The following is a 23,630-nucleotide window of genomic DNA, read 5'->3' as shown; positions in this document are numbered from 1 at the left end:
CAAAGCAAACAGAAAGGCTTTCTTAGGTGGCCAGACAGTACATAATTGCCACGTTCTGTCCTCCACTGTCTCAAAGTGGGCCAGGATGTGCTTACAGCAGTCTCTCTCTCAAAGGACAATGTAAAACATGACTTAAAATGCATTACAGATCCATCCAGCCACATGACTGATGATAACACATGTAATTACATTTTCTTTGTACAAAGGCATTTTATTTAAAGCAATTCAACTGTCAAAAAGACAAAAGACAGATAGCCTACTAGGTGCCATAAGGCCAATCATCGACACCTTTACCAAGAACTGAGGCAAGATCACAGTATGTGCTGAAAGAGGAACTTGGGGGTATGTAAATTACCAAGAGGTTCGAGAGGAGGCAGGACACTGTTTTACAGATTGGGGCAGCCGTGGCCTACTGGTTAGGGCTTCAGACCGGAGGGGTGCCGGTTTGAACCCCGACCAGTAGGAACGGCTAAAGTGCCCTTGAGCAAGGCACCTAACCCCTCACTGCTCCCCGAGCGCCGCTGTAGCAGGCAGCTCACTGCGTCGGGATTAGTGTGTGCTTCACCTCACTGTGTGTTCACTGTGTGCTGAGTGTGTTTCACTACTTCACAGATTGGGATAAAGGTATCATCAAGGATCAAGAGTATATATACTTATACTATACTATACAGATTATCTCATCACTGGTGATGATTTCACATTGTGTGTACAGTACACATCCCCAAAATGACAACAAACTCACAACTGGCCAGTAGCACACACACATAATCACACCGGAACAGTGATGTTATGTATAACTAATAAAACTAGTAACAGTTTTCTCAGTGTTTCCATTCGGCACTGTCAAAATCTGTGTGTCCATCTTGAAAATATTGCTCAATGTTCAATGCAACACCGCCATCTAGTGGTGATACAACAAAGTAAGCTAACCTGTGTCATCATCATCAGTAACATCGTGTCTGTGCCTTCCCATTGTTCCTCTTTCCTGTACTGTAGTTCCTCTATAAGGTCTGCTGTCATTTAGGATCATGTTTTCTTCAGACTGCCCAGGAAGCCTGTTCAAATAAAACACTCAAATATAAGAAAAGGCTCAAATAAAACACATTTATTCATGAAATGAGGGCAACAGATATTTATTCAGATTATTGAAGTAAAATGTCCTACAAAGCCTAAGTGTTATATATTCATGTGAGGATGCAGGGTCTCAGGGAGATGAGGCACACACTAGGGTAGTCACTAACACTCACACAATACACGAACAGGGTGGCTACACTCATACCGACATGAGGGTTACACAAAAGGCAAAACTAAGAAGAAACACCGTAACACACTCATAATCCTAAAATAAGAGATACAACACACACATTTAACCCCACAGTTTCCCCGAACCCCGCCCGCACAGCATGATGGGAGTCTAGCACACAGTCTAGACACCAACACTACAATATTTAAGGATAGGTTCTCAGTGTAGGCAACATTTCCCATGGTATTAGCAAGGGCAAGAGAAAGGTGTAGTATCTTGTAATTGTGATTCAGACCAGGGAGTTATCATCACAGTAATGAGATGAGCTACTTGTGGATCCATTCAGGGGGTCAGTGGACTACACAAATCTGAAAGTGTCCAGTGCAGTGACAATAAAGTAAACTGTCTTTCTTAGTAAACTGTCTTTCTCACAGTTATTTATGTCTCCAATAGTGGTCTTTGGTCTTGGTTTTGGCCTTTAACACTTTCAGTTGCATGCTGTCAGAGTATCATGGGTATTTGTTTCCTTATTTTACATTGTATCAACGGTATCATCACACGGAGTGTGATTTCCATAGAGAATAGAGATCTTTGGAGTTTAGCTGATTTTCTGCAAATAGTGCATACAGTGCAGTGTTAATCCTGCAGTTAGTTGGAGAATTCAGATGTGATCCCAGAGATTGATTGTTGAAAGCTTAAACACCCCTATAACACCTTATAGCCTACATGACATATTTGATATATGAACATACTCCTTTTTTATAATTTGAACATGTTGTGTAGAGACAGGAAAAGAGAAAGGTTACATCTGACATGTTTAAGCTGTCTGCAGGGTAGCATTTGCAAATAGAAAGAAATGGGCTTGTGTGCCCAATGTTCTTCCATGAGATTGGCATTTGACAGATCTGACTGATAGTAGGTTTCTGACATATGGATCACACTGTAAATTGAACCAAAGGTTTATCTGAGTCTAAAGTAGCTATTGCTCTGGATGGATAAGCTTGCTACACCATGACCTCTGAAGGGTCATTAAGGTTTACTATAAAAGAAAAATACCTTTTACTTTTCTGCATAGAGGTCCATATCTCCATGAAGAGAAGTATAGTTCAAGTCCCACAATGTATGTGGTGGAGGGTGCCAGCAGGTCATCTCAGAAAGTGTGCTATCCTTAATAACTTTACACTGACTGTCCCAAATTTATTTTCATAAACAAAAATAGAAAACCCAATGGTAGCCAGTAACAAAACTCTAGATGAGAATACACTGTTTTCTTCACACAAAGAACTCAGAAAGTTCGTTTCCATAGATCTATATTTTCTTTATTCAGATTTTCAGTAATCACATCAGAATGCACTAGCATTAGCGTAATTGAAAAGCATTGATTGACAGTCCAACAGAGAAAGAGAGAAAGAGACAGACATGGCCATGGCTAAAAACTGCACAGAAAGAGAAAGAGAGAGAAGAGAGGTGGCTTAGTTTGCTTTGCAGGAGTTTCATCTGGATTCCCAACTGCTGCCTTTGAAGAGGTGGGGTGGGTTGAGGACACTGGGCAAGGGGAACGTGTGGCTCTTACTCTTGGCTGATTGGACTTAGAGTACAGTAGCTTCACCACTGCCATGTACATCCACCCCATAGTGGCTGAAAGAGGAGAAAGACACTCCAGAAAAAGATCTCTGGACAAGGCAGTTCTGAGACAATAAACAGGAAATACCAGGGACTGCAATTACAGTATATTACTTACAGATGTTTCAGGGGCATCGTGTCTTATGAAGGGATGAAATTTCAGCCTTGCCATGGCGGATCAAGCCCCACAAGTAAGAATAAAGGGCAACTCTCAAGTCAGCTTTGAATTACTGATCATAAGACTAGTGCACAGTTCATTCATTGTTGTTACAATTTTATTCCTTTATTATTATTAATAGTATTATCGTTATCATTATTGCATGGATTTCAGTGTGATTTTTATAAATAATGAAATACCAAAACAAGAATGGATTTTGTAAATGAAAACAAAAACAAACAAAAAACAACTCTGCAATATGTGAAATGTTCATACACTTTAACATCATGTGTTTTCAGTGATCAAAAATGAAAATGGGATGGTTGAACATAATCTTTATTTTTTGCCAGTGAGACTTTAATACAAACCTGCCACTGTTCATAATAAGGCTCTGCATTTGGGCTACCGTTGGCCTTTTCTAGTTAAGTTAACCATATTCCAAGCCCAACTGTGATACATAGCCCTCCTGAGCTAGAAATCTAGCTCTGACAGTCACACATCACTCTAAAGAGGACAGTCCTCACTGTCCCCAAAGAGCAAGGTTCTCTTTTAGACAAAAAGCACTTCTGAATGGCGTTATTACAGGAGAAGAGTTGGGCACTAACTGGTGGACTCCACCAGGCTGCATAATCATTTGTGATGCTCTGTTGGTGGGCTGACAGGTAGGGGTGGTCACTGATGGTTGCTAACCATGCCAATGGTCAGGGCCAGATCTGGGGCTTGTCCGTACCACATTAGTGACAGATCTGGACCTAGAACGTGCCACATTAGCGACAGATCTGGACCTAGAACATGCCCATTTAGTGAAAGATCTGGACCTAGAACGTGCCACATTGGTAACAGATCTGGGCCTAGAACATGCCCCTTTAGTAACAGATCTGGGCCTAGACCGTGCCACATTAGTGACAGATCTGCCTAGAACATGCCCCTTTAGTAACAGATCTGGGCCTAGAACATGCCCCTTTAGTAACAGATCTGGGCCTAGAACATGCCCCTTTAGTAACAGATCTGGGCCTAGAACATGCCCCTTTAGTAACAGATCTGGGCCTAGAACATGCCCCTTTAGTAACAGATCTGGGCCTAGAACATGCCCCTTTAGTAACAGATCTGGGCCTAGAACATGCCCCTTTAGTAACAGATCTGGGCCTAGAACATGCCCCTTTAGTAACAGATCTGGGCCTAGAACATGCCCCTTTAGTAACAGATCTGGGCCTAGAACATGCCCCTTTAGTAACAGATCTGGGCCTAGAACATGCCCCTTTAGTAACAGATCTGGGCCTAGAACATGCCCCTTTAGTAACAGATCTGGGCCTAGAACATGCCCCTTTAGTAACAGATCTGGGCCTAGAACATGCCCCTTTAGTAACAGATCTGGGCCTAGAACATGCCCCTTTAGTAACAGATCTGGGCCTAGAACATGCCCCTTTAGTAACAGATCTGGGCCTAGAACATGCCCCTTTAGTAACAGATCTGGGCCTAGAACATGCCCCTTTAGTAACAGATCTGGGCCTAGAACATGCCCCTTTAGTAACAGATCTGGGCCTAGAACATGCCCCTTTAGTAACAGATCTGGGCCTAGAACATGCCCCTTTAGTAACAGATCTGGGCCTAGAACATGCCCCTTTAGTAACAGATCTGGGCCTAGAACATGCCCCTTTAGTAACAGATCTGGGCCTAGAACATGCCCCTTTAGTAACAGATCTGGGCCTAGAACATGCCCCTTTAGTAACAGATCTGGGCCTAGAACATGCCCCTTTAGTAACAGATCTGGGCCTAGAACATGCCCCTTTAGTAACAGATCTGGGCCTAGAACATGCCCCTTTAGTAACAGATCTGGGCCTAGAACATGCCCCTTTAGTAACAGATCTGGGCCTAGAACATGCCCCTTTAGTAACAGATCTGGGCCTAGAACATGCCCCTTTAGTAACAGATCTGGGCCTAGAACATGCCCCTTTAGTAACAGATCTGGGCCTAGAACATGCCCCTTTAGTAACAGATCTGGGCCTAGAACATGCCCCTTTAGTAACAGATCTGGGCCTAGAACATGCCCCTTTAGTAACAGATCTGGGCCTAGAACATGCCCCTTTAGTAACAGATCTGGGCCTAGAACATGCCCCTTTAGTAACAGATCTGGGCCTAGAACATGCCCCTTTAGTAACAGATCTGGGCCTAGAACATGCCCCTTTAGTAACAGATCTGGGCCTAGAACATGCCCCTTTAGTAACAGATCTGGGCCTAGAACATGCCCCTTTAGTAACAGATCTGGGCCTAGAACATGCCCCTTTAGTAACAGATCTGGGCCTAGAACATGCCCCTTTAGTAACAGATCTGGGCCTAGAACATGCCCCTTTAGTAACAGATCTGGGCCTAGAACATGCCCCTTTAGTAACAGATCTGGGCCTAGAACATGCCCCTTTAGTAACAGATCTGGGCCTAGAACATGCCCCTTTAGTAACAGATCTGGGCCTAGAACATGCCCCTTTAGTAACAGATCTGGGCCTAGAACATGCCCCTTTAGTAACAGATCTGGGCCTAGAACATGCCCCTTTAGTAACAGATCTGGGCCTAGAACATGCCCCTTTAGTAACAGATCTGGGCCTAGAACATGCCCCTTTAGTAACAGATCTGGGCCTAGAACATGCCCCTTTAGTAACAGATCTGGGCCTAGAACATGCCCCTTTAGTAACAGATCTGGGCCTAGAACATGCCCCTTTAGTAACAGATCTGGGCCTAGAACATGCCCCTTTAGTAACAGATCTGGGCCTAGAACATGCCCCTTTAGTAACAGATCTGGGCCTAGAACATGCCCCTTTAGTAACAGATCTGGGCCTAGAACATGCCCCTTTAGTAACAGATCTGGGCCTAGAACATGCCCCTTTAGTAACAGATCTGGGCCTAGAACATGCCCCTTTACAGACTGCCGACACTCTATCCACACACAGACAGCTTCAACACGGCCTCTGGCTCTCAATGGAGGGAGGGAGGGAGGGACGGAAGGAAAGTAGCCACGGCTGTCAGCACCATATTGTGTGTGTGTGTGTGTGTGTGGCCAAGTGAAGGGAGGGGGAGGGTAGAGAAAGAGAGAGAAGATGCCAGTGTAAGCGTGCATCTATAGGTGGGCATATGCCTTTGTGTGTTTTTGTGCATGCATGTAAGACCAACCATTTGTGCATTTGTATTTGTGTGTGTGTGTGTGTCCATAGATGTGCATGTGCCTCTGAGTGTGCATCTGAGGGCCCATCCACAAGGAAACGATGAAAACAGTAAAATAGGTCAGAACTCAAATGTTTTGTATAGTGTATTCGATACCAGCATATTAAGACTGCTGGACAAGGATGTTTGTGGAAACGATGTCATTTTTTACACGCAAATAAAAAAAACAACATTATTTTCAAAACATTTCAGTCTCATGTGGATGAGGCCAGTGTGTGTGTGTAAAGTGGAGACATGTGTCTCCAATGTCCCCCCCCACACACACCTACGTGACATCATCCCCTGAAAAGTACTCACCTGTTTCCCCCTGTTAATTACACTGAAAACACTTCAGTGAATCCAATTCAGAACATTATCCTAATGCCCCAATGGCACACAATGCACATCATTAACACTGCAGTACCAACTCCCATGATCCACAGCGAGTTTAATTCAGGTTCATTTTTCTCCGTCTTATCTCAACTATGGCTCTTATCCCTCCAAGACAACAGTACAACCAATGGCAACAATGGGTCTATGTGTGTGTGTGCATGTGTGTGTGTGCGTGTGCGTGTGCGAGAGAGAGAGATGGACATGCAAACGGTTCGAGTACCCGACTTTGGTTGGCTACGCTTGACAAGACTCAAATAAGAGAGCGCTGCATAACAATGACGTGCAATTAACCTTGTCAGTGCGGAGAAGGTGGAAGGCTGTCGGTGCTGATGCTGATGCTGTTGCTGTTGCCGTGGCGAGCCGTGGACGGAGGGCCCGATTGGCTTGTCAGGAGGAGAGCCTGACAGCCTTGTGACAGGTCGTTCTAACTGCTCTCTGGGTTTTGTAGCGCAAAGAAAGCGGCTGAAATGCATCTGCTTAAAATATTTATGAGCATTGGGCAAGTAGCAGGGTGCATATTAACAAGGTCAGAGGTGTGTGTGTTTATGGTCAATACATCCCTGGGGGGAAAAAGGCAAATTTGGCCTCTGTGTGTGTGTATGTGTGTGTGTGTGTGTGTGTGTGTGTGTGTGTGTGTGTGTGTTCTGGACCACCCAGGGCATGTTTTTGAGGTTCACCCAGGATAAACACACCCTGACCTAGCCATAACCTACTGATAGTAGTAGTTAGGTTATGTGGGAGGAGGAACTCTCAATTTAAATAGACTCAAAACACACCTTGCAGCTGTTCTACTCCCATCCTTGTTTTTTTTATTTATTCTTACAAAAATGGCAATTTTGTTCAACTTCACTCTTCATCCGTTGAGGCAGAAATAAATATATGCCTCAGTATTCCTCCCTTTTCTCTTCTACTTGTATGCCTATTCAGCAGCCATTTTTCCTGCCCTTTTAGATTATTGTTTTTTTTTTTCTCACCTTCACCAAAACAATGTTAACGCCTGGTATTAACAAGAGAGTGGGAATCTAAGTCTTGAAAAAGCCAGCTGGGGGGAAAACACTCCATGTTCAAAGACACGCCGTGACTTACCTCAGCTTTGTCTGTGGCGAGGAATGCCAGGAATGCGAGCCTATATCAGGAAAGCCGTCTGCTAGGCTAGAGCACCAGCCCTGTTACAGAAAGCACAGCGCAGCGCAGGGCACCCGTTGCTATGGGTAGCACGAGGGTTTGGCAATTATTGTGCGCTGCCATTTCATAATGGGCAGGATATGAAACAGAGGGTCTAGCATGGCTGGAGATGATCGCTTTCAGTACGTACATGACAGGAAGACCAGTTAACATGCTGCTTAAATTGCACTTAGCCTACATGACTATAAAAGAATCAGTTTCAACAAATAATTCCATCTTAGTATACATTACATTCTATATATGAAAGTAATACCTGTTTTACCAAGTCTAAACTAACAGCAACATGTGGCCTGACACACTAAATAATGTTAGGATTATTTGGCCAATCCACAGCACAGTTCTTTGTACATGGGTGGGCTTGTACAACTGCCATTTTTTGGATTAGCTCAAATGTGATAATTCCTTGAATCAGTCAAAGCAATATTACTGAAACCTTCACTAAGTAGATGCCAGGAATACAGGCAAAGATAAGAATACATAGTCCAGTGAGGAAGGGTAAGCATGTGGTTTGATGACCAACAGGCCTATAATCTCATTTCAACATCTGTGCTGTGTGATCTCTGTTCTGAGAACTGAGAGTATTTTTTGGTGAATATGGCTCATCATTTGTACTTCTGTGTTCCAATGAACAAGTGTCATAAAACCACAGTGAAGGGAAATGTCAAACTCAAGGCCTTGAGTCAGTAACCAGACAAGAGCCATTTGACTCTGTCCTTGAGAATGCTGACAGTTTACATTCTTAACACCAACACACCTGTCTTCGCCGCAATTCATGTTTTCAGAGAATCACAAAAACAGTGTTCCAAAGTGTTCCGCTACAGAGAGGGGGAGGGATGCAAATGAGAGCCCTCACAGTTGGCAGCGGAGTAATTGGCGCGGAAATTAATTATTTGTGTGTAGAGGCAGGACATTATGTCAGTTTGACGTCTATTAGCACCTGCACCATTACAGATACGCAGGACTGAGAAGCGCTGTGTACACAGGAATAGGATAGCCACAGTCGTTTTCGGAGAAGCCCGTTTGACCTAATGTTTTTGGTAGCTTCTTAGGGCACTTATGTAGAACTGAACTGAATAGCAAGCTGTCTTCTTAAAGAAAACTTTGAAATGGTCGACATGACTCAAAATGACTGATGAATAACGGAATGAATGATGGAAAACCTGCTTTGCACGTCATTAACCAGAAGTTACCCTGTTGAATTTCCCTTTCAGCAATGGTCGAGAGGAGACTGTGAACACCATAAAGCTAGTTTGAGTATCTCTTTCTGTCACAAAAGAATGTGCTTGGGTCCAGCACCTAACATTTACTTGTGTCTGTGAGTGTTTCTTGACTTTTACACAGATCTCTCTCTCCCTCTCTCTTGTGGACTGTAGGAGGACCATGTGACCACTGACAGTAAAGCACAGAAGCAAAGGTTAACCGATAGCAAATCAGTTTGCCATTAGTTACTGTATGGCCGCGGATAGGAGCTGACTACATAACAAATCCAGACTGAATCATGACATGTCTGGGGGCGCAGATTCAGGCCAAACTAAGATCCAGACTGGACCAGTTCTACGGTCAGCTGCTATCTGGGTGTTTTTGTTTTGTTTTTCAGGGATGGATTGAGCTTACCCTTCTCATGGCTTCTTCTTCCTCCTGCCTCTTCTCATAATGTGCAAAGTCATCAAAGATTGAGGTGGTATGCTTGAAAGTGGTGATAATTTTAAGCACTTGCTTGGCTTTCTCCAAGGGCACCTCCTGCGTGTCCCTGGAGTTGGTGACGGGCTTGTTATCGTTGTTCTCCAGGCGAATGTGCCGCAGCTGGTTGTTGGGCACATCCTTGACGAATGCCCACTTCACCTCAAACTTGCCCTTCCACTTGTCCTGAGACCAGACGCCTGCATAGGCGTTGTAGTCCACCGGCGACTTCATCTCGGCCACGCCGCAGAAGTGCCCACTACCGTTGACGCTGAAGAGCAGGTAGAGCGGGCCCTTGCCGCCCAGTGAGCGGAACGCGGCGTCCAGACGCTTGTTGCCGTGCTCGGTGCTGCACCAGATGTTGTACTTGATGGAGCGGTGGATGTCGTCCTCCGAGTAGCTCTTTATGATGAACACGCGGCCCGTCTTCAGGTTCCAGTCGAAGTCTTTGGGATTGTAGTTGTTGAGCACCTTCAGCTTCTCCAGCACCGGGTGGACCTCGCAGGTGCCCGGCGAGCCGCCCAGTGGCACCCCGGGGCCCATGCCAAAGCTCTCCATCCCGCCGCACTGGCCAAAGGCATTCCCCCGGTTCCTGGGGGCCACCCAGCGGTTCTGTGGGGGGGCACTTGGCTGATGCGGATGCTGCTGATGCTGCTGCTGCTGCTGGGGGGGTTGGTGCAAAGCCTGGGGGGGTCCTGGCTGAGAGGGGTGGTGGTGGTGGTGGTGAGGGTGTGGGAGCTGGTGTGGGTGTTGGTGTGGGTGTGGGTGAGAATGAGGGTGTGGGGGGCCGGGGGGCATTTGCTGAGGGGGTTGAGGTGACTGCATCTGGAGTTGCTGGTGCTGGTGTTGGTGTTGGTGTTGATGTTGGTGTTGGTGCTGGGGCTGATGCTGGTGCTGGGGGGGCATGGGGCTCTGCAGCAGGGTCTGGGGCTGGGCTAGCAGCTGCTGCTGCATCAGGGTTTGGTGTGGTGGCGGGGGCAACATCTGCTGCGCCATGGGCGGTTTGCCAAGGGACCCTTTGTCGTCCCAGGTGCCAATGTTCATGTTATGCTTGATGGGCGGTGGGGGGATGGCAATGTTGCCTCCCATGCCGATGTTGGCTTTGGGCTTGACTTTAGGCTGGGGCTTGGCAGGTTTGCGGGCGATGGCCGCCCACGAAGTGGGCTTGGGCGCTGAGGAGCTGACAGAGGGCATGTTGCTAGCCGCCATGCTGCTCATGCCCCCAGTGCCACCCAGAGGCGAGCCCACCGTCTTGGTGGCGGCCACCATGTCCGAGCCCAGCTTGAGCCCCGCCATGCCCGGCTCGATGCTGCCCAGGCCCGGCAGCTTGCTAAGCTGCGTGTCGCTGCCGAAGCCCGCCTGTCCGTCTGCAATGGCCCGGCCCAGGGAGCTGGGCGCGTAACCATAGCTGCTGTTGTAGGCCGAGCTCTGTGTGGACTGGCCCTGGGAGCCACTGGTGCCCCAGGTGGAGAAGTCCGCGTTTCCCGGGAAGAAGTTGAAGCCGTGCTGACTGAGGAAGGGTGGGGTGTTGCCCAGGGCCCCCGGCTGGCTGAACACACCATCCGGTATAAAGTGGTGCTCACCATTGCTCATCTGTCCGTAGGTGGTGAGGTACGGCATCGGCGGGTCCCCAGCTGTTGACCAGGCAGCCTCGCCGAGGGAATAAGGGAATCCGATAGATGGGGCATAGTAGCTTGGCATGTAAGGATCGGACATTGGTGGGTAGCTGTTACTCTGTGTGAGGGATAAGACAGATGTTGGTCAACCCTGAAATGGATGTACGACTGACAGGAGCTATTTGGACAGTAATGGATGTCAGCTGCTGGATGTAAGATCAATACAGGGACAATGCTGCTCTCTCAATTGACAGTTCAAATGCACAAGTTTCCTGTCGTCTGAGGTCACTTTTGTTCACGCTGAGTGCCACATAGAATATCACTGCATCACCCCAGCATTGCACATTGTGAAACCTTTTACAGTAAAACTGTAGCAATTAATTACAGCAAAGACGTAGAAATTACTGAAAATATCAATCTGGGAAAATGTCACAATTAGAGAACACACCCACCTGATTTGTTTGGTTGCTTAAATAAGGCTCAAAGTCATCATCATTCACAGCATCCTTCTGATGCATTGAACCGTTTTGCACTGTCCGATGTGACAAACAAGAGACAATCAAGAAATGGAGCAAACAGTAATAGTACTATAGTGTTAACAGAGCAAACAGTAATAGTACTATAGTGATAACAGAGCAAACAGTAATAGTACTATAGTGTTAACACCTCAATACTAGAAGCATCAAGATACAACTTACAATAACATGAACTTCAGTACAGGTAATGAATGTAGAATCTGATACAGAGAGTTGTTCTTGTGACAAATTACACATTCTGCTTAGCCAATTCTTTGTGACTACAACATAATGGTTTGTTGCATAGGCCAGTCTTTTGATATATGAAATATGGAACAGATCTATGATGGATAACCAGACCAGTCATACAATGAAATGGTACTATCATGAGAGTAAAATACTTTGCTAAGGTAACTGTGATTATTCAACCGTTACCTTTATTTCCTTGTCCTTTGGGTCTCTGTGTGTAAGTACATAGGGAAAGAGAAGGTCGTAAGAAAACAAGACATGACATTGATGAGCAAGGATTCCTGGAAGACTGCAATGTCTGCCAGAGATGTAACTGCGATAACAAGCAATTACAAGAGGGCAACACTCTTGCAGTGCATTCTGAACAGGTGTTTGGTCTTGGTCTTCTCGACACGTAGATCATTACTGAATGTCAAGTTCATCTCATAGCCCCACAAACCCTGCTTCGTTACAATCAGTTTCCAAATACCGTCAACACATCAAGAGAAGACTGACGACCGCGGTGATCAAGATTTTGCGTAGATAGCTTGCTAATGCGCTATAGTAACGTTTTACTTCCTTGTCAGCGTTAGCTGCTAGGTTACATAGCTCAAAGCATTGGTAAGCTAGCTCTCTTCTTGGTACTAACGTTAGTCTTATGGCCAAGGAAATGACTCGGCTTCTACAGCTAGCTAAACATTATTTGTCACATAACTGATGGCAAAACTTTGACTGACATGGCAATCATTTGCTCAGACAGTGCAAACTAAGCCCTACGTACCTGATCGACAGTGGTCGCAGACATCCTCCAGGAGCCCAAACTAAAACCTGTTTGTTGCGGTGTTCACAGTCTATTACAGCCACTGCTCCCTGATATTTTCCTCTCTCGTCTCGGGATATTCAATCTGATTGTATTTATAGGCGGTGTTTTTCTTGCCCGTCCAAATGTTTTCCACGCACGTCCTGGACAGCAGCGATACAATTTCAGTCACGAAAGGCAGAGTATTATACCTAGCTACTACTTGCTTTACTCTCAAACATGTACTCTGTTACTGACTAATGACTGATTAGAATATCCCTACTCTATTCCACAATGGCGGATAGGCTATTACTCTCACTTCCGTTCCCGAGCGCTCTGACCTTCCGCTTGTGACGTTCCGCTTCTTTATGTTTCTCATCATAAGATCACATAATATATAATATCTAGGGCTAAAGTCAAAGTACCCAAAGTATCGAAATGATGTTGAGTCATCTGGCAATCCTTGCATTTCTTCACGTAAGAACATGCTACTGTAAAAGTTTTTTGACAGTGTGTATTTTACACATTTTACACATTTGCCAAATTAACTTAATTCATGATGATGATGACGATTATTATTATTATTGTTGTTATTGTTATTATTATTCATGCTGTTGTTAATGATAAATCATACAGCCTAAATTATTATTTCCAGACTTTAAGACCTGCTTTTAAAGACCCTCATTACTAGATAATTGCTTTCTTGTTAATCTGATTTGATAACCACAAAGAATATGTATCTTTGACGCTATTGTGCATGCATTATGATCAAAACCCCTAATTTTCTGCAGTAGTCCATCCACTATATCCCAAATCTAAAGACCATTCTACCTTGTGAAAATATAAACTGAGTGGTTTGTTGTAGGCTACTTACATTATGAAGGCATTATGCTACATAATGTTATGGTAAAGAAAACTGTTCTGTGGTCCTGTGCTTTGTGTTATCTTTGTAATGACAAAACAAATGATAGCCTGTCATGGGCCTACATTTCTAATTTCTTTAGTTCTTACCTTTGGAGCACAACATTCTGTAAACAAAAGTAATCAAACGTGAACGTGTCATCAAACATCAAACGTGTTTGGAAGGTGACATGAAGTTCTTTACGGGGATTTTTTGCATGAATATTTGGCAACCATCTTGTTCTCGCGTTATTTCCGCAGAAGGTGGCGGAAGGAACAGTATGGCAGCCGTGGTCTTGACACACTGTTGGAAAGGACTTTCTCAGACTTTAAGTTATGGAAGAGTTGCAGCTTATTCACCGCTATGTTATGGGGGTGAGTAGTGACATTCTGTCAAGATTATATTAAATTCGCTTCGGTGTTTTTTTACTGAATCGCCAAAAATAAAGCAGAGGGGGTGTGGCACAGCCAGGCCCGTAATGCATATATTTGGTCCAGTCAGAATTGGCTATGTTGGGCACTACCTGCGCATAATCGACAATCTTTCAAATAAGTAGGCCGTAACATAATATTAGCCCAGGGTCTGCGGTCTGTTCTGTATTACCTGCACCAACAAAGTCCTTGGCTGCAGTATTTGCGTGGTGTAACCTTCTGCATTATTGTTGTGTGAAAGTATAGGCTAGCTTAGTCCTCCACAAGCGGTGTCATGTTGCGCAATAGTCTCCTCGGGCTAGTATAAACTGGTATTCTTAGCAAATACAACAAGTAGGTTAGTAGTTTTAGTAGTGGCCCTTTCTTTGTAAGATTTCTGATTAGACACTGCAGTGTACTTGCTTGGGTCAACTTGGAAATATCCTGCAAAAATATCCTGCAAGCTAACACTTCTTAAAAAAGGCAGTAGTACAAAGGGTGGCCCAGCCAAAATAACTAAATAAATTCATATTGTTAATAGGCCTAATAAGAAAGGCTAGGTATTTTTTTACTGTAGTTTGTAGGCTACAATTTTGAAAGATATCTCAATACACATGTTCTAATGTATTCAGATGAGTCGGTGAACGTTTCCAATGTAATGTATTTGTTTTGTTGTTGTTTTTTCTCCAGGGCTCAGACATAAATCTACACTACAGTATGCTTCGCGTCCAGACCTGCCAAAGCTAGCCTATAGGAAGATAAAGGGGAAAAGCCCTGGCGTTGTTTTCCTGCCAGGCTATGCCTCCAACATGAGTGGACAGAAGGCACAGGCCTTGGAGGAGTTCTGCCAGTCTTTAGGTCACTCTTACTTGAGGTAGATTAGCTTGAACACAAATCTCAACAGCAATACACATCTTATTGGGACTGGAATAACAGTTTTATGTACATTTCTCAGGTGCTGTTTGTTGTCAAGAGATAAAAATACTTTTCTAAAAAATATAATTATGTAATTGTAATGGCACAACAACAATGTAATTCAAAAATGTTCTAAGGGGATTTTGTTAGCCAGGAAGCCAGCCTGAATTCACCCTGCCCGAAATAGATATATGAAGTTTGTCTACAAAAAGGACCCAAAGCTTTGCCCATATAAGGAGATCCGGGGGTTAATTGGAGCTTAGTACCTATGGCAAGTTGCAGTATAAGTTAGCTCTGAGGTAGCAAAAATCAAAGTTCGCCGTCTTAACGTATCGAAGATCACAGTACCCACTCCAAGGCAAAGGACAAAAGCGTGTAGAGCAAAACGTCTGCGTTCCAGACTTTCCGAGAGTTTAACAGGTGTGATAATTCAAAATCACCATGTTATTTTCCTATACGAAAATTTGCAAGATACTGGATCTCCTTATATGGGCAAAGATGGCAGCTTTTTGTAGGCGAACAGAGGTCTATTCGGTCTGGGGTCACTCCATTGCCTGGTTAAGATGTGATCAGTCCAATTAAATTGTTTGGGTAGTAGTACAGCGGTTTAGCCCTCAAATCAAGGGGAATTGTAGCCTGGCTAGCGCCACCACTTCTCAATGAGACGTGGTCTGGGAACCAAACGTTCATTTTCTCGTATTTGAAAAAAATGCCCAGATCCGTTTATTGGGTGCCACAGATGTCTATCAAATGCGTCTGTGCATAGCTCATCATCGTCTTGCTTTCCCCCCTGTTCTGTGATTGGTTCCCTATCTCAGGCGAAAAATTTGCTCCATGGTCTCCAGGCTGCCTTAGCAGCGTGAATCAAATCGCGCGCAAGGCAGCATGGGAACACCCAGGCTAGGGGAATTGTGAACTTTTTGAGAGAAACATGAAACTTCTACCATAGTTAGGTTATACCATAAGGTTTATTTTCAGATTGGGAGGGAAGTCAAATTTGACCTCTGAGGCCCGGGAGAGGTCAAATCCAAGATGGCCGCCAACAATATTCAAAAGTGCCTCATGTTGGAACCAAACACAGTAGAAAAACACTTAAGGTGTCATTTCCCACTAACCTTTGGGTGCCCATTCTGTATCTGATAACTTTGAAACCACCAGAGTTCAAGAAAATGCATTTATGTAAAGGTCAAGGTAAACAAAAGTGCACAATTTTCATGGTTATCCGCTGTACTATAGGATTTAGGTGACAATAGACATATGCGCAACAGTGAAGCAGTCATCCATTGCACGCTTAAGTTGATTTTGTTTACAACATATCATTGTAATCAAGATATTTAGATTCTGCTATCACGTCTGTAATATAAGATATTGACAGCGCAATAACTTTAAAAGACAAACAGCGATTACGGCATTTGACATTCTCAACTTTTGTGGGCAGGTTGAATAATGACTCATAATTAAATCCAGATGGCGTGTTACCAGACTCAGATTCTGATAAAAATGAGAATATGGCTTCACCAGGCTAGATTCGCTGGTCAAATCACATCAGCTTGTTGCATTTGTTTGTATCGTGCTACCAGAACGCAAAATGCAAAATAAATGCACACAAAAATACATACAAATCATATTTACATGGGAATCAAGAAACATCACCCATTTGCCAAGCATTTAGTACTATGTAATTACTGTGTGTCTTACAGTTTTTTGCAGTTTCACACAGAGACACGTACCATATCTTCAATGTGGTCCATCCATGTGGTCCGACTTTACTTTGTATTTAAGGGCAGCCTATCTAATTTTAAACAGAACAAGATCTCAAATAATATAAGGCTCTTACTTTATAGTGGCAATTACATGGTATTTTTTATTCATTTTTAGTAATAATTTAACATATGACACATTATCTCCTACTTCTAACAGGTTCGACTATACAGGGTGCGGACAATCGAAGGTGTATTTGCAGAGTGCACAGTAGGAACCTGGAAGAAAGATGTTCTCTATATGCTGGATGAACTGGCTGATGGCCCACAGGTGGACCATATCTGTCTTGTTTATTTTTTTTTTAGCTATTTTATGTATTTGTAGCTAGCTCAGATTCATCTTTCACACTGACCCCATTGGCACATTGCAGAAACATGCAAGCTGTATCAGGATATCTTATTATATGACACTTAATCACATCAGTTTGAAATAACATGAAATATAGGCACACAAAGGCTGAATAGGGCTATACAGAATGGATTAAATATATTTCTACAACCCCCATCAGAATTTCTTCCAAAGCTATCCTGTTACAGTTGCAATGCCATTAATGTCCATTAGGGGATAGCAAATCACATCAGGCAGGCTTCTACAAGTCCTCTTGTAAGGGGTTTTGATAAAGACTTCTCTCTGAGCCTACTCTTAAGACAGTGTGTGTGTGTGTGTCGGTGCAGATTCTTGTTGGCTCTAGTATGGGTGGCTGGCTGATGCTCCTGTCTGCCATTGCTCGACCTGAGAAGACGAAAGCCCTGGTTGGCATTTCCACAGCAGCTGATCACCTTGTCACAGCATTCAAAACACTTCCGATAGAGGTGAAGCATGCAGTTTGGCTGAATTATTAGAAAATCATTCTCTGCAATTTTACATATTACTTTGCACGTTGGTTATAAGATTCAGCATTGTAATACATTGTAATTGTAATACAACAGAAGTTGTATTTAAGTAAGCGATCCTTCAAATTCTTCCTCAGTTTGCTCTGTGCCTTAGTCATTCCTGTGTGGGTGCTTAATCTACATTTTACAGTCAGATTAGTTTGTAACATGTCTCATGTATTGAACATATCTCATAGTGACTCCCCCTGTATTCAAAACAGAGCACCTGGCCTGCTTCTAACTTTACCTATGAGAGCCACCATCCTCCCAGTTGTTTCCTCATCATCCCATCTTTTATTTTTTCATCCTTTCTCTCTTCTCATCCCAATCCTCTCCTTCCTCTTTTTCTTCCCTTTTCCTCTGTCTCTCTCCTAACAGGTGCGCAAGGATTGCGAGGACAAAGGCGTGTGGAGCCTCCCCAGCAAGAGCAGCGAGGAGGGCGCGTACAAGCTGACCATGGACTTCCTCGCCGAGGCAGAGAACCACTGCGTGCTGCAGAGCCCCATCCCGATCACCTGCCCCGTGCGCCTCATTCACGGGCTGAAGGACGAGGACGTGCCCTGGCACATCTCCATGCAGGTGGCCGAGCGCGTGCTCAGTGCCGACGTGGACATCATCCTGCGCCGGCACGGCCAGCACCGCATGGCGGAGAAGGACGACATCAAGCTCATGGTGTACACCATCGACGACCTCATAGACAAGCTGACCACCTTGGTGTGAGAGGGAGATAAAAAAGGAAAAAGAGAGAGAGAGCAAGAGAAAGAAAGAGAGTGAAAAAATAACAGGAAAAAAAGAGGAATTGGACCTGGCCACTGTACCAACACAATGACCAGTCCCTTAGATGCCAAACACCCCACCCCCCTGCATCCCTACCCTCTCCCCTAGGCCCTTTCTCCCCAGCGTGCAACAAACAACAAACAAACAAACAAACCAGAGGTTGAGGGGAGGGGGGGTTACATGAGGGACAGGTCAAACTGTCAAGGAAGAATTACAACCCCTTTACAATCTACACCCTCCTCACCCTTACCCTCCTGCTCCTTCTGTGCCTTTCAGAGTATATTTTTACTCGTTTCCAGTTTACCTTGTGCAGCGCTGTGAAGACAAGTGTGTTTTTATCCTTCCGAGTTCTGCTGCCTCTGAATCTGTATGTGTTACCCTGGTTAATAACCAAATACCATAGGTCTACTGTGCCTTTTTTTTTACCACATTTCACACTATGTTTTAGGCAATAAAGCCTCTGTCTATTAAGACTATGGCTCTTTCTCGAATTATACACTTGAATAGAAATTACAATGCTTTACTTTAAGATACGAATGCCATACCTCACAGTGCATGCCAAATCTTGTAGAAAAACAAATAATAGTGGATCTGTGTTTCACAATGGGTAACTAAATTGAAAGCAGAAAGGTCTGTGGAGCTGTATGTAAAATAGAATGCCCTATAGACACTAGGTATTGCTTCAGAGTGTTCTATAGCGAGAGTCTGGGTCCCCCACTTTTGGCAGCCGGGCTGTTCATTAACGTATGATGAGCTATTGGTCTGTGCTCAATGGGCCGGGGATTTGTCGTTCTGTAGCCGAAACCCATAACCGCCCCTGCTGACTGCTCTCTTGACCTTTCAGTCATGTGCTACAGGAAAATAAGCAGTCCCAAACTAATCAAACCGCTGGCTTGTGGTCATAACTTCTGCATGGTCTTTATAGCCAACCCAGCTGGTATCAATGAATTTAGTTCATGTATACTCCTGCAGGATTAGTTATCCTGGATTACCAATTTGTTCCAGTTTATTTGCAAAAACACACCTAGTTACATTTGAAGTACATAACTGATAACTATGGACATATTGAACTTCACTGCCAAATTTTGATTTATACTGAGTATATACTGTACATGGTAGGCCTACTTGATTTTTCCCCCCTGGCTGTGTAATCCATTTATACCCTAATGTTGTTTTATCTGTTCTCTCAACAGAGGCAACAGACATCAGTAATGATCTTAATCTAATAGTCACAGGGCACAGCCCTTGAATATGGCAACTGAGCAAGGCAGAATAGCAAAATCACTGAGAAAAAAAAAAAAAGTTCTGGTATTGTACCATGAACATATAACAGTAGCCTACCATGACACCTTACTTTGTTTGATTATTTACCGTTGTGGGCATTGTTTTGGTATTAGGCAAACTGTAACCACAGACAGTGTATATGTTACTAACTGCATAGGTTATGCTGCTTTAAAGTGAAAGCAGTCCAGTGTTACACAGAACGTATTTTTCTATTTTTGTAATCTCACGGGAACTTACTCGTGGCGTCTGCCCATAAAACGAGTGGCGTGCCACACCAGAGTCCATCGCCTCGCCCCACCCCCGGTCGTGGTACATGGATGTTGCAGTCCAGCATCCTCACCCCGTGTCCTCACAACGGAACTGACTCCGGCCGAAGAAGAAAGGGACACGCCGTCCTCCGCCTAAGCGACGCTCTTTCAGTAAGGTATAGTTAAATAACGTTTTAGAGAGTATATTGCATACGAAGGAAACAATGTTGCATTAAACAGGGTAAGTTACAAATCTATAGTTGTGATCTTAAATAACGTAATATAGACGAATTATCGACTGATTGAGAACTAATCTGTATTACAACATATATGATACTTTAATTTGATCTACAAATTAAACTGTCATGCATGCTATTTACGCCCAAGTGATGTCTTCCGTTGACGGCTTTTCATTAGTTGCATGCTGTTAGTCAAACAGTACCTTATGCCCCGGGGGCATTACGGGAAAGTCTTTCTGATAGGGATGGATGTGATGTGCCACACCCCGTCCCGCATGTCCTTTCGTCTTTTTAACAGTGCTAATAGAAAACTATGCCAAGCCCATTTAAAGTAGCCTGACTGAGATTATATAGGAATATTATCCTGAAATGTCAGGATCTGTTACATAATTATTTGTCACTACTTTTTCAAGCAACCCCTCATTTTTTAATTTGTTAGAATTTGTGCCCTGCCCATATTTAATGTGTGTTCTATGTTTTAAAATATTTCAGAGTGCATCTTTTTTGTGGACCTAAAGATCTGTTACATTATTAAGTGGAGACACCATGGCAAACAGAGGACCCAGTTATGGTCTAAGTCGAGAGGTGCAGGAGAAGATTGATCAGAAGTACGACCCGGATCTCGAATCCAAACTGGTGGACTGGATCGTCGTCCAGTGTGGGTCAAATGTAGACAGACCGCAGCCAGGGAAACAGAATTTCCAAGCCTGGCTCATGGATGGAACTGTAAGTGTTTGAGACTGATCAGCATGTGTCTTGTCTTGTCTTCTCTTCCCCTGACTATTTTCATTTCCTCTCCTCTCTTTCATATGCATGTTTTTCCCCTCATCGTCAAAGTGACAAAGCTTTTGCACACCTCTTTTTTGGGGATAGGTGTGTCGGAGATGCCCATAGGTCGTAGATAAGTGGTTTAGAAGAGATCCCGCACACTGTCTATTCCGCATGCAAATATTTATTAGAATATAACACAACGTTTCTACGTTATTTACCTGATGAAGGTCTGAGACCGAAACATTGTGTTATATATTCTCAAATAAACATTTGCATGCGGAATGACCGGTGTGCGGGATCTCTTCTAAAACCACTTTCCCCCTCATCTGTAATGTTTTTTCCCCCTAATCTATTGCAGCTACTCTGCAGACTCATCAACAGTCTGTATCCTCGTGGTAAGGAGCCCATTAAGAAGATAGCAGAAACTCAAATGGCCTTCAAGCAGATGGAGAAGATCTCTCAGTTTCTGCAGGCTGCAGAGGCATACGGCGTGATCACCACAGATATTTTCCAGACTGTGGACTTGTGGGAAGGTATGGAGGCTGAGACGGAATCTGAATCATGAAACTTCCTTTAATTTGTATATGATAAAGTTATGGATCAACCATCAAGGACACTTTGGTTGTAGTTCGGCAAAAACAACAGCCCTGTGTTCAGCCTCTCCGCCTTCTAAGTCATTGTTAGTACACTGTGGCATTCTCCTGAGCAAATCAAACAATTACTCACCTATGAGCTACTTAGGCCTTGTCGTGAACCTTCAATTTTATTGCCTCTTGGGCAGAGAGAAAACCTGTTTGCAGGGAACCCGCAGCTCTTAGTGTAATTGTTTTCTTCTTTGTTAGGTTAAGTGTCTAAAAAACAAAAGTGCTTTGTCTCCGTGGTTACAGCAAAGGACATGGCTGCTGTACAGAGAACGCTGATGGCCCTGGGAAGCCTAGCCCTAACCAAGGATGACGGACATTACCGTGGTGACCGTGACTGGTTTCACAAGTGAGAATGCTAATTTTCTGGAATCTTCTCTAGTGGAACCTGTGTGTGTGTGTGTGTGTGTGTATGAATGAATGGCTCAGTGTATGATGTTTCCAATGTTATATCTGGTTGTGTAAGTGAAACATTTTTGCTCTTGTGTCACATTTCAGGAAAGCCCAGAGCAACCGACGTGACTTCTCAGATGAACAGCTTCGACAGGGTCAGAACCTGATCGGCCTTCAGATGGGCAGCAACCGTGGTGCATCTCAGTCCGGCATGACCGGCTACGGTATGCCACGGCAGATCATGTAAAAGTCCCCTATCCTCATACCCACCGGCAGGACCTTAACCTCACCATAGTCACCACACAACGGAGGTGGAGAACTCCAGCTTCAGAACGTAGAAGTCCTGCCATGTATTGGTTTGTACACAGGTGACTTCACTATTTAGCCGATCTACCTGGCTACCTGGAGTTGTACTGATTAGAATCAGCTGATTTAGTGAATAGTTAAAGCTAATTTGTGGCAGGACCTTTATTGTTTGAAGCCAGATGTTTCCACCTCTGCCACACATGATGCCGTGCAGTGTTGTTTAAGAGACTGTCTCCTTGCTCTACTCTGCAAAGAGAGAGAGACGTTTCTTTGGCAAGCAGGAGGCTTTCGGTTTACCAAATGAATGGAGTGGAATTCTCCTCTTGGGAGTTCCTCAATGTACTGCCGCTTAAGTGCGTTGAGAAGTATCGCAGCATGCTTATAATATATTAATAATTTGTTTTTGTTATGTTATTTAAAGTTTTGTGTCCTTTTCTGTTATCAAGCATTTTCATGTTATGTCATGAGAATCTAGAGATGCAAGAGGTACTCCCATGCTTCTTTTCAAAACTTGAAACCTAAACTTGAAAAGATTGTAATGCTGTTGCTGCCAATTCAGTTTTTACCAAGTTTTGCATCACTACGACAACACTAATTTATTCATATTTGTACTGCACTGTCTTCATGTGTATGTGCATCATGTTAAAGAGACTGGAAATGCATATTTGTCTTTTGACGTTCAGTTTTTGATTGTATGTACATTATCAGAATGCTTGTTTATATTTTGCTGCTTGTGAACGAAAGTGTTAAATAAAATAACATAATATGCAAGATGAACGATTTTCACTTGTTTCTCAAAAACTTATTTTAATGTTATATTATGACTTGTGTTTGTGTATGCACTATAATATAACTATATATTATAGAAGTGTTGCTTGTTTAATGTAATTTATGTAACCCAGCATTTTAAAGGCACATTTAACTACACTACATGTGAACTATGACCGACAGGAGGCATTATCCAATAGGCTCGCTATGAATCGAGCAATGACATTCTGGTGGAAAAGGTTATCATTAATGGAACCGTTATTTATGAGGTCAAGCCATGAAGCAGCATAGCCCCATTGAGGTGGAAAATCAATTAGAATAGCATGCATGAACTAGCACGCCACCACTTCTCCATCTGGAGAGGCTAGTAAGCAGTTGCTCTAATTGAACAGGGGTGACTATATGTCACTTGGTTTGGTTTATTGCTCTGGCATTACTCTGAACACCAATCTCACCAATTAATGATAAGATGCTTCTTGTTATATTGGATGGCATGTTGGTCTTTGAGCAGTTCAACATCTGTGTATCATCGGACAGCAACTCTAAGGCCCCCAAATCATCAGCCATCAAACAAGATTGTCATTATTCGGTTTTGGGGTTTCTTAAACAATGTGTCCTCTGTAGTCCAAGTTGATCATTAGCAACTTCAGTAGGACACAAAGAGCCTTATGTATCCCGAAAGTGGCTTTTAGTGGGTTATGTGACAAATCAGG

General features: G+C 43.8%; 3 protein-coding genes across 7 annotated transcripts; 2 read left to right on the top strand and 1 right to left on the bottom strand.

Annotated features, from left to right (window-relative positions):
- Positions 1-869: 869 nt before the first annotated feature.
- On the bottom strand, positions 870-12,945 carry ythdf3 (YTH N(6)-methyladenosine RNA binding protein 3). 3 transcript variants are annotated; one of them, XM_048266388.1, is made up of 6 exons: positions 12,614-12,945; positions 12,040-12,064; positions 11,542-11,621; positions 9,408-11,207; positions 7,695-7,774; positions 2,547-2,881 (listed from the first exon to the last, which is right to left on the bottom strand). In XM_048266388.1, the coding sequence occupies exons 1-6, from the start codon at positions 12,635-12,637 to the stop codon at positions 2,833-2,835; spliced, it is 2,058 nt and encodes a 685-aa protein (XP_048122345.1). In that variant the 5' UTR covers positions 12,638-12,945; the 3' UTR covers positions 2,547-2,832. The 3 variants fall into 3 exon arrangements, with proteins under 3 accessions (XP_048122347.1, XP_048122345.1, XP_048122346.1); XM_048266390.1 differs by lacking the exons at positions 2,547-2,881; positions 7,695-7,774 and adding an exon at positions 870-1,055; XM_048266389.1 differs by lacking the exon at positions 7,695-7,774.
- A 90-nt stretch (positions 12,946-13,035) lies between these two features.
- Positions 13,036-18,740, top strand: abhd10b (abhydrolase domain containing 10, depalmitoylase b). The gene is given in 7 exon segments (XM_048266393.1): positions 13,036-13,108; positions 13,793-13,906; positions 14,633-14,816; positions 16,778-16,800; positions 16,803-16,888; positions 17,293-17,430; positions 17,869-18,740. Coding segments are annotated over 6 exon segments (867 nt in total). The 5' UTR covers positions 13,036-13,108; positions 13,793-13,812; the 3' UTR covers positions 18,211-18,740.
- Positions 18,741-18,868: 128 nt separating this feature from the next.
- tagln3b (transgelin 3b) lies at positions 18,869-22,926 on the top strand. Of its 3 annotated transcripts, none has more exons than XM_048266396.1 (5): positions 18,869-19,970; positions 20,531-20,764; positions 21,168-21,342; positions 21,697-21,799; positions 21,949-22,926. In XM_048266396.1, the coding sequence occupies exons 2-5, from the start codon at positions 20,585-20,587 to the stop codon at positions 22,088-22,090; spliced, it is 600 nt and encodes a 199-aa protein (XP_048122353.1). In that variant the 5' UTR covers positions 18,869-19,970; positions 20,531-20,584; the 3' UTR covers positions 22,091-22,926. The 3 variants fall into 3 exon arrangements, with proteins under 3 accessions (XP_048122353.1, XP_048122352.1, XP_048122351.1); XM_048266395.1 differs by having other exon boundaries at positions 18,869-19,975; XM_048266394.1 differs by having other exon boundaries at positions 18,869-20,040.
- Positions 22,927-23,630: the final 704 nt, after the last annotated feature.

The sequence above is a fragment of the Alosa alosa genome, chromosome 16 (genome assembly GCF_017589495.1).
Source record: "Alosa alosa isolate M-15738 ecotype Scorff River chromosome 16, AALO_Geno_1.1, whole genome shotgun sequence".
NCBI classification, from domain to species: domain Eukaryota; kingdom Metazoa; phylum Chordata; class Actinopteri; order Clupeiformes; family Clupeidae; genus Alosa; species Alosa alosa.
The sequence above is the reverse complement of the archived record's forward strand: the minus strand, read 5'-3'. Positions and strand labels throughout refer to the sequence as shown.